The 16,155-nt window shown below is 48.7% G+C and overlaps 1 protein-coding gene across 2 annotated transcripts; it reads left to right on the forward strand.

The window, feature by feature from the left end:
- The first annotated feature begins 3,727 nt into the window (after positions 1 to 3,727).
- NBL1 (NBL1, DAN family BMP antagonist) lies at positions 3,728 to 13,161 on the forward strand. Of its 2 annotated transcripts, none has more exons than XM_063317407.1 (4): positions 3,728 to 4,101; positions 10,685 to 10,879; positions 12,246 to 12,357; positions 12,730 to 13,161. In XM_063317407.1, the coding sequence occupies exons 2-4, from the start codon at positions 10,713 to 10,715 to the stop codon at positions 12,976 to 12,978; spliced, it is 528 nt and encodes a 175-aa protein (XP_063173477.1). In that variant the 5' UTR covers positions 3,728 to 4,101; positions 10,685 to 10,712; the 3' UTR covers positions 12,979 to 13,161. The 2 variants fall into 2 exon arrangements, with proteins under 2 accessions (XP_063173477.1, XP_063173476.1); XM_063317406.1 differs by lacking the exon at positions 3,728 to 4,101 and adding an exon at positions 4,291 to 4,346.
- Positions 13,162 to 16,155: the final 2,994 nt, after the last annotated feature.

The following is a 16,155-nucleotide window of genomic DNA, read 5'->3' on the forward strand; positions in this document are numbered from 1 at the left end:
CCCCTCTGCAGAGATGGGTGGGCGTGAAGTCCTGCTTTCAGGAGAGGGTGTCCGTGGAGGACCCTGCAGAGCCACTGAGGTGCTTCACCGGGCAGCGTTCCAGAAAGGAGGGCAGGAGAAAGCGAGGGCACCTTCGCTGCTGGATACTTGCGGCAGAGGTGGGATTTTCCAACCTGTCCAAATAAATGGGGCGGGGGCATCTCTGCAGAAACCCGAGCACTCCTTTGTTTTCCTCTCGGCGGGCAGGGCCCGGCTCGGGCAGTTCTACACATGGAAGGAAAAGGCGGGTGGTGGAAAAGCCCCTCTCTCTCAAGGACCCGAAGGAATGTTAACTTCAGTGAATGCTGCTCATCTGGAAACGATCACATTTTCTAACCCCCCCCCCCGCTGAAGTTTCCCCTTCAAGATCGAAGCACAAAATGCGGTGCTGCAAAATGGACTCTCGATTGCCCGCGATAAAGCCCGGCGTGCCCGTCTTGCGCTTGGCCTACGATGGAGCAGAGGCTTGAAGCGTCTGTGAGTCCCAGGCTCGCATGTTGGCACGGCCTCGGCTAAACTGTGGCTTCTCCGCTTCCTGCTTGGGGTGCTGCTGCTCCCGTTTGCTCCAGAGCACTGCGGGGTTGATGGGACACAGGTCACACGGGGGAGTGCGCCCGCTCAATCTGCCGGGCACACCGCTCCCTCTTGCAACACCCCCCCAAATGCTCCAGTAAGCCCTAAAGGAGGACCCAGGAAAGCAGGGGGTCTTCCTGGCCGCTTTGCAACCTCTAAACATGGCACACTACTGTAGTTGGTCACACAGGTAGACCGTCTCTAGACAGGAGGTTCTATTCGACCAATTACGCCTTTAGACCCTCCTGCACACAATCCCGTCTCCTTTTAAAACCATCAAAGCTTGTGGCAGGGAATCCCCCCCCCCCGAAACAGCATTCAGAGGCGGCAGTTCACACCACTCAAGGAGAAGAGGAAGAAAGGCACGCAGCTCTGCATGAAAAAGGAAGGATTCATCTCCAGGTAAAATGCAAAAACTGTCCAAATCCAAGACTGCACAGTGAAATCTTGGAAATCAGAAGGGCGGCTGAGCCGTCTTCCAAGATGGGAGGGGAGGGGAGGGGAGTCGGGCCAAAGGGCAGAGGTCGTGGCAGGGACTCGTACAGAGACGCTGCAGAAGCAGCCTGCCCAGGACGATCGCGCCACGCCTTGCAGCCATCGAGAGACGCAGCATCAGGGATGCTGCGTTCCAGGACTCCATTGGGGTTTCCTGCAGAAGGGAGCAGGCAGTGATGACGACGGGCACCTCTTCTGCTCTGGGCACCACCAGCTGGCCCCTTTACCCCACTCCTAGACTTCACCCAAAATTCAGGCTGAAAAAGAAAAGCATCTTCCTGTCTCAGAAGCGCCACGAAGGAGGGTTTGGTGCGTGGAGCATCTGCTGCATGCCGAAGTGCTGAGTAAGCGTGGGGTAGCCAGGCCACCCATGTGGCATGAGCTCAGACTGAGTCAGACCAAACTGGGGAGGGAAAAATGGAGGGGGGGGCACAATTCAGCTTTCTCTCTTTCCACCAGGTCGCCTTCTGGCTTTCTTGCTTCCACCTTCAGATTTGCTGGTGTGTTATTTTGCTTTCTGGCAGCGTATTTAAGAGCTCTAGAAAATCAGACCTGTGTGTCCAGAAAGCCCCACTAATATGGCATCAATGCAAAATCTCTCCTGTTCTGCGACTCAGGTAGACGACTCCTGGATTTACAGGCTCAATTTCCACTTGGATTTTACTACCCTGGGAGTTCTACTTGCCAAGCCCACAAGCTTAGCACACAGCAAAGGACCTCTCTGCCGCTTTGTGTATTTAGTGGAGAGACGGCCAGTGATCACGGAGGTTTAAATTTCCAGCCATCCCAGCTAATAGAAAAAAATATATTTTTTTTGTTTAGCTCAACCTTCAGCCACCTCATATGCAGAACTGTTGTCAATGTAAATTCAGAGATAGACTGCCTCTAACAGAGAGGATCCATTTAGCCCTGAAGCCTAATTGCTTTGATCAAATACTCCTGGCTATGTGGAGCTGCAATTTCTTAACGGCTTCTTTGAATGAATTTTTATCCTTGAAACAACACCTAATGTACATGCTGTGTTAGAAAGGAAAGTGGCTTATTTGAAAATATACACATAAACCTCTCCAAGGTCTATTTTCCTAAGCAGGCTTGTCTGGGCTCATGCCACACCAGGAAAGAACTCCACAAATCCTCCCCATTTACCCTCTTCCTTTAAAAATTAAAAAAATAAAATAAAATCCATCCCTGCCCCGAAACAGGGCGAAAGCTGATCTGATGAAAGGAAGCAGCTGAGGTTTGTATTCAGGGCCTCAGGAAGCCCAGATGTGCACCCTGCTGTCCAGCCACATTCCAAGGAACTGGGCCCAGATGTTCCTCTGCAGCCCTGCCAGAGTTCACACATGCCAGCCAGACCTCTTGGTGCAATCTCGGTCCCTGCCACGGGGCAGAAACGGGCAAGGCTGCGGAAGAGACGCGGCTCCTGCAGCCTGCCGCCCCCGCCAAGTGCCCGAGGGCACAGGGAACACTGTGCAATCTGGAGGGGGTGCGGAGGGCGGGGAGAACCAGACGCCGCTGCATGTCCTCGCCTGCGGACTGAGCCCGGCTGCTGCCCACCCCTCTCCCAACCGCCCAGGGGTGGGTTCGGAAGTGTGCAGGCACGAAAGGGCCCCTCGTCTCTCTTTTCAAAAGAGCCTTTGCCTCTATCAATCCTTTCAACTCTCGCGCCCACGCGGGTCTCTGGCCCTGCCTCAACACGTTCCCGCTCTGGCACTCGCCCCAATTCCTGTTCCAGGAGCTGAGAGGGAAGCTGCCAAGCGCATGGCACCAGCAGATTCTGAGCTAGAACAGGCCCTCCTGGCGCCCTCCCCATCGCACCCACCACAATGCCCATCTCGCCCTACCCTCGGCCTATCTAGCAGCCAGGTCCTCCCTCACAACCCTGGGTATCCCCAAGAGCAGGGCACGGGGAAGGAAGCAAGCAACCCTTAACAATGGGCACAGTCAGACAGACTGCCTCTACACCTGGAAGTTTCACTTAACCAAGCGAAACACACCCCAGGTGGCTGAGTGGAGATTTTAAACTGGCACCTTCCAACTCCAAGGGGAAGTGCCAAGGGCAGAGCCCAGCTAAACATCTACGAAACACAAAGGCAAAAGGTAGACTGCCTCTGAACGTGGAGGTCTCAGTAAGGCTTAACACCCCCTAAGAACAGATCAGACTAAATACACAATTACTCCCTTATTTCTAACACTTCTGAGACGCTTGCCACCTGATCCCAACCGCCCCCCGCATTGTTCAACCTCACCCCGAACATCTCTAAGGTAGACTGCATCCCCCCAAGGGGGCACCCTTGACCTATTCTTGCCCTTTATCCCCGGGTACGCTGATCTTCCTAGCCCTCCAGCCCAAGCTGCAAGGCATTCGGGGGTGTGAAATCCGGCAAGGACACTTTTAATTTCATTTTTCTCCTGCCTTCTCCCAACCTCGCTCATTCTTGCCTTTTGGAATATAACCATTTCTACTCGAGATGCTTAAAAAATACATATTTTTTTTCTCCTGAACTGACAGGAGCCAGAGAGGCTGAAAGCCAGGGAGAGGCGGTGAAGGAGGAGACACGGGGCTGACTTATAAGCAAGCCTCTGCATCTCCCTCTTGACTCTCGCCAGGAGGGACGGACTTTCGGATTTGAACTTTCTTCCCCTCCTGCTCCGGAGAACCCAAAACCCTTTTCTGCAACTCTGCCTTAAGATGATGCGGAAACTTTTGGGAAGCAGCAAACTCTAAACGGCTTCCCCCTTACGAGGATTATGCCTCTGTTTCATTTTTAAAATCCAACTTATTTTTTTCTCCACCTTCACTGCTCTAGCCTGCAGAAGCTCTGTGAATTCTATGATCATTTCTGGATATTTTGGACAATTTCATGTCCGCCCCCCACTTTGGTTACTGCCTCACTCTTGCTGGATTTTACGTGGACAAGATTGGTCCTGGGGAGATAAAAATCACTTGGAATTGACGAAAAGTTTGGATCTTTCCGCAAATTGATACGGAATGTAAGTTTTTCTTGAGATTCAGATGCTAATTGTCTCCTCCTCTTCCCCCCCCTCCCTTGGTTTCTCTTATAATCCTGGGATGCTCTAGCAAATATAACTTTTCAGAGACCTTACTGGCCACGGACATCAACCTGGATCTGCGGGGTGCACAAGGGACTCTTTTGGTGGACTTTGTTGGATAAGCCTGCTTTAATCTTTGGCTCCTGCAAGAACCTTTTTATGGGATCAACCTCCTGTTTTGAAGGGTGAGTCAATTCTTAAAATCCTTTTCAAAATAACCCATCCACCTTCAAGCTCACAAATTGCTGTGTGGGATTTCACTGCCTGAAATCTAATCTAGGGACACCCCACCCCCGGCCAAAATCAATTTATAAAGGGGCAACACTTGGCAAAAGGTCTTTTTCTGATGATGTGGAAAGGTGTTCCTTTTTTTAATCCTCAAGTAGAGTATGTAACTGATTTGACCAAGCGCTGCCTTCAATTTTGGATTTGTAGTAAATGATTCGGTATACATCCACTTTTTAAAAAAAATAAACATTACTTACAGATCCACGAACGCAGCGCGAAGGCAGCTCAAGTCACACATGAGCATTTACCAATTCCTATACTAGTTCAAGTGCTTCCAAACTCTAAAAGGAAACAAATGTGAAATTCCACACTGTACGTCCAAAGGGAGATGCGGGCCAGCCCCGCTCTCTTACTGCACGATATCTGCGTTTCAAAAACCCATCTCTTACCATTTTTGCTTCCAAGGGAATTCTGTACAGTAGGGACCACCACCCATGACATCTCCAGTTCTTCCCTGAAATGGGTTGGAAATGGCAGCGTTAGCCTGTCTCCTTTGCAGTAAACACTTGCACACCTTGTTTTCTCCTGGATGGTGGGTGTGTTTATTTGGGGTGTCAATCACGGGAACAAAGCTATTTTCAGGGATTCATCCAGAAAGGCAGTTACAGACGCACCTGGCTTGACCTGACCAGGGGACAGAGACACATTTATTCGAACGAAAAGAAAGAATGCGCTTTTTCCTTTTGTGCTATAAATGCAGCAGCAATTTCAAAAGATTTGGGGGGGCTAGCAATTTGGCAGCTTTGTGAATTACTGTGCCAGGGAGCAAAAGCCAAGATGCCAGCCCACCAGATATTGGTCCTTCTTCACCCCCCACCCCACTTTCCAAGGGGTTGTGTGAAGTGGGGAACAAACCTGCGTCTCTTCTCTGCTTATCAAGACCAGATTTTTGAAATGCTCCCCTGCTTCCCACACACACGGACTTTCTTTTCCCTTATCCTCCACTGTGATGGATGGTTTGAAAGAGAAATCTTCGCAAATAAATCAGTTACAGATGAAAACGTGCTGGAGGGAAACCGGGATGGTGGGGGGGGGCAGTTTTGCAGCCATTAAAATATTTCCATCTGCCTTCCCTTGATCCTCCCTGCTCACAGCAGAAAGGAAGGAATCCGTGAAGAATTGTAGCTTGGAAATTTCTTTGCAACATCTTCTAATCTCTTTTCTTTTCTCTCTCTTCCCTAGCAGTTATTAACAATGGAAAACAGAGATCTGAAATGTATTAATTTGGGGATGACTTTGGCCTGTGAGAGAGAGCGGGGGAAATACAGCCTTGGAACACAAAAAAGACAAACTGTCTTCTTACTATTGAAAAAAATTAAGTTAAAACATTGCCTATGTTTAGAAAGGCATCTTTTACAGTTACCCACTTAAAAAAAAAACTGTTATTAACTCTGTTTAAAAAAGAGACATTTACTTGGGCTCCCTTGGGGGGTAAAAAATCCGTATTATTTTAACGTGATTCCAAATTGTTTGGTCACCAAGTTGACTCTGTGAGAGGGTCACACCATTAATATAGCATCTCCCTTGAAATTCCGTGCGGCGGCGGCGATTATCAACTTAACGAGAATTGGATCAATACCCAAATCACTGTACAACTTCAGTGAGGTTTTTTTTTAATTTGAAAAAATAACCAGCACAAGTTTCACCAACTGAACAAAGTTACCCATGAAGTTGCTTTCTTTAAAATAGGGAATGGGTACCCAGTTTAAAATCATTCCAAGGCTTGAAACCAACCAGCAACATGTACTCCACTTCACTCTGCTTCCCCAGCGTTTGGTGGGGAATTGTTTATGTAAAGTCAGGGTAGACTACCCCTGGACAGGAAGGCTCTCCTTAGCCTTCCTCCTTGTGTATCTGGCCCTGTCTTAAAGTGGCAAGGAAGGCCAAACTAGATGCTACTTGATTTAAGGTAGCCACGCTGATGGGAAAGAAAAATTCCCAAGTCTTAAAGGGGCAATAGAATAGATTCTTAATACATTCCTGGGGGGCTTCTAAAGAGTCCCCCCCTTCTCTTTCTCCTTCCTCCTGTTTCTTTCATCACCCGCTTTCTGGATGGCGAAGCTCCCAATGCTTTTGCTGTTCCGCCAAGGAGGAAGTCTAGTTTTGCTCTTTTACGATTTGGGCTTTTCCACCCCAAACGTGCCTCGACCTGCTTCCTCCGGGTAGCCAAACTGGATCAGGCCAAATTATAACTTGGCTAGGAAAAACTGCCCCCAAAATGGGAGGCCAACAATGTTGGCTTGTTTCCATCAGCTTGCCTCCCCTGAGGGCGACTTGTGGGGTCCCCACCAGCTGCTTTTCTGCTTTTCTTTTCCTCTCTCCTGAAACTGACCGAGTTGGAAGCAAGCAAACCCTTTTCCAAGTTCGCCTGCATCGTGGTTCTGGCAAACAGGCCAGGCATCTAATGTCCCTGCATGTCAGCAACTTAATTCCTTGCAAGCCCGCTCGGTGCTGAGATCCACCCTCAGTTACTAACACCGTTAAAATACTGCAGTTCCGTGAACAGGTTAAAACCGTTTTATTCCCACGTGCGTTTGGACCCACCTGGCGAACTGTGGCTGCCCATCAGTTTTATTGGGGGGGGGGGGGAGGGCAAGAAGCACTATCTTAGCTTTTTTGTGGCTTTTCGAAAGACGATTCTGATTGAACTATGACTAAGTTTTTTGTTTCACCCTGGCTTGGTTCGAGGTTGCACGCCATGCAGAGTCCTTTAAGACCAGAATGGATCATATATACTAGAAATAAATAAGTACTGAAAATAAACCAATGCCCCCTCATCAGCTACAAGAAAAGGAGTGAATATCTCCCCCCTCTCTTTTTTACCTGCCTTTGGTAAATCGGCACCCTGCTTTCTGCTTGCAGGGAGTTGGAGTGCCGTTTTAAAATACTGCAGCGGCCAATTCCTGCTAGTGTTCCGAAAGATCAGTAATTAATTTTTTTGGGGGGTAAAAATTAGAACTTATGTTTTCCAAGTTTCTTTGTTGCAAAGACGGGGGATTTGTGTGTAATGACTACACGCAAATCCCCCGTCTTTGCAACAAATAAACTACAAATGTAAGTGGGGAGCAACCTTGCTTTTAAATTTACAGCTCCGTTCCCAATTCCCTTTTGGATGTCTGTGTCTTTTTCTTAGAAATGAAGGCCCCACCAGTGTCCAGGGACTGGTCATTCTCTTTTCAAAAGTTTAGCAGATTCTCTGGAAGAACCTGTAGTGGTTTATTTTCCCACCTGCTGTCTTTTGTCTCCTTTTTCTAATAAAAGAGAAAGAAATCCTCCTGTTCAGAAACCTGAATTTTAGCTTTTTTTTCTCAGCTGGGATATTAACTGGCACATTTCTTCCTTTCTTTTTTTTTTCCTGAAAAAGCCAGAGATTGAGGAAGGGCAAGATATGAAGGTCCATTTTAGAAAAGAGACCTGTTTCTTTCTGCTGGCATCCGAGTCCATCATCCCCAGCCAGCAATCCAAACTAGTAGTTACGCCTTCCAACTGAGAGGCGGAAAGCAAATTAGCTTCACTAGAACTGTTGATGCTAACAGCCCCTCTGCAGAGTTGTGGGCATTTTTCTCCAGCCTTACCTAGAAAATGAGCCAAGGACCTGGTTTTTCTCTAGCTTTGTAGACTTCAGAACAGAGGACTTGTGCAAAGTAACAAGCCACGGGTGTGCTGGTGGGTGAGTCACTTTCATTTCCCACAGAGCTGCACATCTGTGCCTGGGCACACCGCTGCAGCGTCTTTCAAACGCGAAGGAAATCCTTCTAAGCATCACGTTCCCGCTCACTTTGGGCCCGATCCATACTAAGAATTCTAGGAAGGGGATAAATTTTCTGGGCCGTTTTTGATCCCCTGTTGGCATCTTTAATCCTTCCCATAAGTTGGTTTCGGTAGGGAGGGTGCCCTCCTGTCCACCCTCGGGAGAAGCCACCTTGCTGATCTCCAAAAGCAGGATTATGCTCCTTCCAGAAATTGGCAAGATGCGGGGAAGCAGACAGCAATAAATAAAAAGATGTGGATCTGCCGAATAGGTTTGCATCTTTATTTATTCAACTCTAATTGGAGCACGCATACCTTGCGTAATGTAGCACACGCAAGTTGTTATATAAAGGGCCAGTTTAACACACACGCGCGCCTGTCTGTCTACCTGTTTATTATCATCTCTTACTAATGCATCCTTTTGAAATCACACTGGTTTTGGGGGTGCGGATGCCAACCAATGGGGCCTGCTGAGGCTTCCTCTGTTCTCCTAGGATTTTTGCCACTTTGGGGAATTTTCTTTCTTTGACTCTCTCCCTACACATATTAAAGTTTACCTTGAGATAAGCTCAATTCCTGGTGACTTCACAAAGACATCCCTATGATTTTCTTACCAGCATTGAAGCATTTGGCCTATCCAATCCTTCTTCTGGGACGCTTTCCCCAAATCCCAGTTCTAGCCCACAGTCCGGCCGGAGATTTCCTCAGGTCCTCCATTCAGACACGATCGAATCTGAGCCCACTTCACTTTTTGAGATCAGCCCAACAAGGACCAGCCCGTTCTAGGGCCCCACCATTGCTCTGAACCAGGAGGAGTCTGGCAGCACCTTTTCTGGCTAAGAAATGTTTATTAAAACACATCAACTTTCCCGAGCTGAATTATAAATCGCCAACTCACCTGGGTCATCTGAAATGATTTTCCGAGGGTCTGTGAATTCCTTCTCTGGATAATCGTCAGTTGCTGGGGTTGATCTGGTACCGGATCCACTCAAGATGCACCACAATTGTCCAGCTCCAAATCCGGGAAGCGCAGCCGTGTATGGAAGAGAGCAAATATGAAAACATTATAGACTTTTCCTTTGAGCAGCATCTGACTGCCTTAAAACAGCCCCACCATTTTGAGGACGATCATCACTTACAAATAACGATGAGTAACAATCTTACTGGAGGCATTTAAAAAACTTTTTAGAATATTGTCAGTGAGAAAGCGTTGTTCCTTATGGAAATAATGATAAAGTAATAGCAGGGGGAGGTGAAAAGGTTTGGAAATAGTTTACTTCACGTAAGGGAAAGTGTAGATAATATCTTTGGGTTTCCCGTGTCTAGAAACGCAATTTCTCTCTGACTAACTGTGGGGAGCAGCCCTGGATCGACTGAGGACTTGTTTTCGAGATGACAAATTTAGATAACAGGGGAAAAATGTTCACAGACCCAGAATAAATTCTGGGGGTATGATGTTTGAGGTGTGATGGTTTTTTTTAATAGTCAAAAGGCATAGCCTAGAAACATCTGGTTGAAACAGGGCTTTGGCAAATGGCTGGGACAGAGCCAAGGGAGGGCATGGCTCAGTCTTTCCTTGGACAAGGCACCACCAAGAAATCCCAATGATGTAGTTTGGGAAGTCAAACTTCGCAGAAGTTTCCTTTCCTTATTTTTGCCAAGAAAACACCATGGATCTTTCCAGGAAGTCACCACAGAATCTTTACTTTTTTAAAAGCACAAGGTCATTTTCAGTGGTCCCCTGGCAAATTTAGGGGAAACCACAAAACTGCATTGTCAAATTGTCTTTCCTTGGACTGACCCCTGCTGGCCATATTCTAAATTACAGCCTTTTTTCCCCCTTCTGAATGTCAAACACTAGCTGCTCTATATTAGAATTTGAATTATACTGGAAAGATATATTTCAATCACATACTTTGCTTCTGCTCTTTTAAACCACTTCTTGGCATTATTTGTTGTTGTTGTTTCCTTATAAAATACTATGTCCCTACAGGAAAAGCTACATAAAACCACTACAAAGTTAAAAAAACTAAAATTAATTAGCCCATTGCTGTTTTTCTATTTAAAGACCAATTTCCTTTGTGTTGCATCTATTTTATTTATACTGCTTTGGGGGAGCATTTTTATCAAAAGATAAACTGCTCAACAAGGGTTGGATTTGTGCAGAATGTCTTCAGATGGAGAAATGCAAAGCGATTATTGATTGCGTTATACTTTTTAACAAATCCAGATGCAGTTCCAGGTCTGAACACATGAGAACATCCCATAAGGCTGAAGATCCCCTCTTTAAAAAATTTGTGAGAATTTTTTAAAAAACAGAATAAGCTTGAGGCGTGATGGGTTTTTTAATAGTCAAAAGGCATAGCCTAGAAACGTCTGGTTGAAGCAGGGCTTTGGCAAATGGCTGGGACAGAGCCAAGGGAGGGGAACATTTTCTGTTCCAACAATTTAAAAACTTAATTTTTAATTGTTAATTCCAACCCAGTTCTAGGTTTCCGCTTGAGCAGTCCACGATGCTGAGGCTCTTGCTGGGCGCCATCTTTCCGTGCCTGAGCCTAGCTGCGCCAGCCCCCATTAACAAGCTCGCCCTGTTTCCAGACAAGAACGCCTGGTGTGAGGCCAAAAACATCACCCAGATTGTTGGCCACAACGGATGCAAGTCCAAAGCCATCCAGAACAGGTATGGCCCAGCTCACCCAGATCGATCTCGCCTTCTCCGTTAGGCCCGATGGAGCTGAAATTGCACAGAACCCATTCGGAGCCCATCTGTTTGCATGGTTAGGAACTCAGATTTGGACAGCTCAAGGACCAGCAATTCCTGTCATGGGCTATCACTCAAGAAAACTATTCTGCTTTTTTGGAGGGAGCAATCTGGAGGGGCGCTTTGCCTCAAAGTAAAGAACAGACACTGCCATCTAGCATCTTCCCACTATTTGGCGGCAAATTTATCCTTTTCCCCCTTAGTGGCATCCAAAATATTTTTAAAAAAGTTATTTCAACCTGGTAGGATGAAGATTAGAAGGAAGGGAAGGGAACAGCCCAGGAAAGAGGCTTCATCTTGGCTGTTAGCATTTCCATCCGAAATGTAAAGTATATTTACATGACCATACCCAGCAACAACAGAAAGGCTATTCATGAATTAGCACACATCCTTCCTCTGTTTAAACTTAAAGAAAAACTGCTCCAGACAGATCCAAACCCAACCCTGTTCAATTGTGAGGTTGCAGCCAAACGGCCAGTGGACCACCTCAACAGTGCAGAAGAGCATGGACAGAGCGCACAGACCTTTAAGCTTAGCGGCACAGAGTTTCTTCTGCTTTTTAAAATGCAGCCCGAGGTTTATACCCATAAAAGCGCGGAAGGGAACGCAACGTGCGGACTGGAAGGATAAACGAAAGTCAGAAGCTCTGAAGAAGCCAACAAAGGAAGTGAACTGCACAGAACTTTTGAGGGAGGAAAGATAATAATCAAATAATTAATAATTAAATGTATATGTCGCCTGACTCCCAGTGACTCTGGGCTGTTAGATAGCTATTTTGGTGATGGTTTGCTGAGTTTAGGCATGCATGGGCACTCTGTGCATGCTCTTTGTCCTGTTGACCATGGAGTGGAATGCTCTAAAGACGAAGCCCTTGGCGCGTACATAAAGGCAACCTGAATCTCAGCCTCTGCAGGAACCAAGAGCATGTACAAAATGCAGACACCCCTCCCCAACCATTGTTTCTTTTTTGCATTTACATCTCTTGCGTGTAAACTTAAGCGCGGTTGCGCATGCCCTTGGCCCTCCTTGGCAAGGCAACACATGTTAGCCCACCGGTGCCAAGCCTGGCCACCTCACGAATCTTTGCAAAAGCAGCCATGACTTTCCCCCACAGGGAAGGACGAGTGGGGAAGAAAGACCGCTCCCCATTTTCTTCATTCCGGGCTGTGCCAAAGCCTCACCTCCAAAGTGCCCACCTGTGGGCACCTGGAGGCCTCACAGCCACCCTCAGCAACCTCCATGAAAACACCCTCCTAATTCCTGCCCAATTTCCTCCCCTCCACAGGGCGTGCCTGGGCCAGTGCTTCAGCTACAGTGTCCCGAAAACTTTCCCACAGTCGACGGAGTCCCTGCTGCACTGCGACTCCTGCATGCCTTCCAGAATCCAGTGGGACATTGTGAGTGTCTCCTATTGCCCTGGGATAAGGGCGGGGGCTTGGGCATTGCTCAACAGATCGCACAAAGTGGGCGAGGGCACCGGGCCCGCTTGCGCTAGACATCCCTTTCTTTTACGGCTCCAAAGAGGCAGGGTGGCCAGGCATGCCAAGGAACGTAGCAAAGCAGTACCAGGGCAAAAATAACCCCGCATCTAATCAGGTGCATTTAAGCCCAGGTTTTGGCCACCCCCTGGGAGGGGAAGGGCTGCCAACGAAGAGCTTCAGCTTGCCCCAGAGAGCATTCCTCTCCCTTCGGGACCCCCTTTTCAGAGAACGGGCACCCTTGGGCTGTGGCACAGCTCCTCACCCTGCTTCCTGCCTTCCCTTTCTCAGGTAGCACTGGACTGTCCCGGCAATGAAGAACATCCTCGGGTGCAGAAACTGGTGGAAAAAATCCTGCAGTGCAGCTGCCAGGCCTGCGGGAAGGACCAGACGCAGGACAGCCTGTTCTTGAACGTCTACCTGAAGGCCGAAGACCACCTGCCCCCCGAGGGCCCCAACTCTCCCTCCTTCGGCCTCCACCCCGAAGAAGACGCGGCCAAGCACCCTCCCCGCCGGTTCGAAGACGAGACAAAGGACTGAGTCTTCGGCCGAAGCCACCGGCTCTTCTGTTCCTCTCCTCTCCTCTCTCTCCCTCTTTCCTCTCTCAAATACCCATCCCGCTTTGCTCTTCTCGGCGATGTGGTGGAAGGCAAAAGGCGGGCACCCTTTCTGCAGAAAGGCCCGGGACCTGGGAGCCACAGCGCCACCGCCGGGCAACGGAGGGTGCGGATTTGGGGTGCTTGGCATTGCAACACACTATTGGAAGGGCAAGGAAGAAAAGAGGCTGGCTGTAGAACTGGATGCCTTTTCCTGCCAAGATCATCTGCTGCAACAAGATGGAGGCCTGTGGCCACCTGGCGGAAGGACCCATTTTTCTTCACCTGGCCAAGAGTCCGCTGGCTCCAGACGCTTCGGTTCGGGGATGCTGAAATGGGCGGTCGCCAGGCCAGCTTCACTGCCTTGGTTCTGAGGTCATTTGCCCACAGCTGGGGAGAAGAAACATGGATTTTCTTGCCACGTCCCTTAGCGTGTGACCCAGGAACATGGGGAGGGACCTTTTCCTTATCGATCGATTGATCTATTCCAGACTGAAAAGAAATCCTGTTCATCAGTGTTATGGATCTTTATTAGACCAGAGTGCTAACTAGTTTAAACTTTCTTCCCTTTCCCTGGGGACTCTGTAGCTGTGTGAAGGTGAGGAAGAGGGGCTGTGAAGACGAAACCGGCCCAAGCCCCAGTTTAAATCCTAGTACAGACTCGCATCTGAAGCTTCCTTTGTGGCTTCCAGTAATGTGAAACATCTGGAATGCGTGTTCTGGAGGTCAAGATCCAAACCCGGGGTGGGGTCCTTCAGGGGTCTTGGACTTCGGTTTCCATCAGCACCAGCCAAGAAGGCAGTTGGCCAGAGGGTGTGGGATGGGAGTTGTTGTCCAAAACGTCTGGAGGACACTGCCCAAGCCATCTACCCAGGCCTTAGGGACTTGGCCTCGAGCTGACAGTGCCCAAAAATTGTCCAGTCTTCCTCTTCCTCATCCTGACATCCAGATGCAATTCCCATCTCTGGCCAGCAGGACACGATCCATCCGATGCACAAATGGATCAGCCATCCTCTTCCCCTTGAGGACAATCTCTTGGGAATGGCCACCTCTGCAGTGAAACTTCTCAGACTCATTGGAAAGGGGGAAAATGGATTTCTTTCCTTTGCAACTGATCCTTCGACCCTCCTTTACACGATGCCGACGCGGCCACAGTTTTGGGAAGCACCCCCAAATTCTCACGCGCTGTTGCAAGCTTTGGGGGAACAGGGCAGCGGGGGGGGGGGAATCCACGCTCTTTTTCCTTGAAGGAACGGTTCAACGGTTGCTGCTTTGAGGATGGGAACAGAGCATAACCCACATCGTCCACCTGTGCTTTAGCAGCAGCTGAAAGGAAGGCTTAATTCGAGACTGGTGTCTGTGTTTACACCCTCTCTCTTGTGTTCCAGATCAAACTTTACTTCCAAGTAGCACTTTAACGAGCCAAAGAAGGCTGGAGAACATCTGGAACTTTGGGGGCAGACTTGGGACGAGGGGGAAGGAAGAAAGATGCCAAATTATTGAGCCCTCTTGAACTGAATGAGCCAAACCAAGAATTAAATCCTTCCACTGCAGGCTTCAATCGCCTTTGGCATTCCTTCTGAATAGACCTGGGCTGCATTGTGTCTGAAAGGGTTGTCGTATTTTCCCCATCCTCCTCTTGATGTTTTTGTCTTAGATCTTGACCACTGAGTTCACGCGGGGCCTTGACCTCTTGCACAAACGGCCCCTTCTTGTTCCAGGGACAAGGGAAGCTTCTGAGGCGTGTAATGCACGCTCATTCATGCACACCCATTGTATATTTTTATCTATGTAGTTATTTCCACCGCCACCATCACCTTAAATAAATTAGACTGAACTTTCACACTCCTCAGTGTTGATTTTTGTTCAGTGACTCCCACAAGCAATGCAAAACTTTGCCACGAAGCTTTTCAAAGACAGAGCCAGGACGCCGGTCAGCGTCTGCAAACAACGGTCTGCTGAAGGGGAGGGGGGAATGGATAAGAGCTTCCTGAAAAAAGCAATTTGGGGGTCACTTTGGACACATCAGAACAAAAACGAGAACCCCAGAATGTGGATGCTGCCACAGAGAAGACCCACCTGAACACGGAGGCCCGTTTTTCCCCAAACTCACTACATTTCAAGGGTCGCAGATGTTGCAAATTGCTAGCGCCAGGCGCTGTTAAAACAGCCACACAAGGGGTAAAATAGGCGGAATGCGGTTTGAAATAAAAACCATGGTTAAAATATCTCTGACTCTCCCAGAGTGGAAGAATGGGGGAGAGGAATATTGCACTGGGCAAAATGTGCATCCCCCACCCTTTGAAGGCACAGAAATGATGCAGGAATCGAAACGCCCGCTTGCTCTTTGCACCAGCCAGGCCTGCTGCGGTGGGCGCAGAAACCCACCCGAAGCGACTAAGAGCACTTGTCCCTTGCTTCCTGGGGAAGCAAAAATGGCTATTTTTGAAACACGTGTGGGTGGGAAAAAATCTCACTAGGTCAGAGCCTGCTGGTTAAACACCTTGTTAAATTAGAAACGCCTTTCGTGCCCAGTGAGCTGTTTATCAGGGGCCTCCTGCAAAGGAGGAACCGCAAAATGGGAAGCACCGGGACAGACCTACAGCTCGGCTGACGGGAGGGCCCGGGTTCGGCCCTCGGCACCTCCTGCCCTTGGAGAGACCGCAGGTGGCTGGTGAGGAAGGACCAAGGCCGAAGTGCCAAGCAGGGCAAGGGGCTTGCTGGATCTGATCAAGGCCCACGTGGCTGCCAGCAAAATGCATCCAAGCAGCCCGTAGGCCAAAGGTATCCTAAGGTAGACGATCACTGGATGAGGGAGCCCTGCTTTCCTCTATCACATCTCACACCAGTCCATCAAATAACAGCGAGGAAAACAGGAGTTTGGACCTTTTCTCTCTGATACACTAGCTTTCAAAAAAATTATCTGCCTTGAATTTAGGGGAGTATTTAAATGTGCAAGCGACTCCACTGTCCAACTGAGGTGGCAAAGAAGGTGTTACTGTCTCAAGAATCTACCACACGCACAGCCACGCACCCTGGGCCACCTTGCAAAGTCACCCCCATTCACTAGCTTTCATTTCTATTCCTGCCATTTGCCTGGCTGCTTCCTCACTCTCCCGAT

The sequence above is a fragment of the Candoia aspera genome, chromosome 18, assembly GCF_035149785.1.
Source record: "Candoia aspera isolate rCanAsp1 chromosome 18, rCanAsp1.hap2, whole genome shotgun sequence".
NCBI lineage: Eukaryota > Metazoa > Chordata > Lepidosauria > Squamata > Boidae > Candoia > Candoia aspera.

What these genes read in the sequence shown, in the direction of transcription:
- NBL1 (XM_063317406.1), top strand. Translation starts at nt 4,321, where the DNA reads ATGGGATCAACCTCCTGTTTTGAAGG. An exon ending in TCAACCTCCTGTTTTGAAGG is followed by an intron (nt 4,347 to 10,684) that starts GTGAGTCAATTC and finishes ATTCCAACCCAG; the next exon opens with TTCTAGGTTTCCGCTTGAGC. An exon ending in TCCAAAGCCATCCAGAACAG is followed by an intron (nt 10,880 to 12,245) that starts GTATGGCCCAGC and finishes TCCCCTCCACAG; the next exon opens with GGCGTGCCTGGGCCAGTGCT.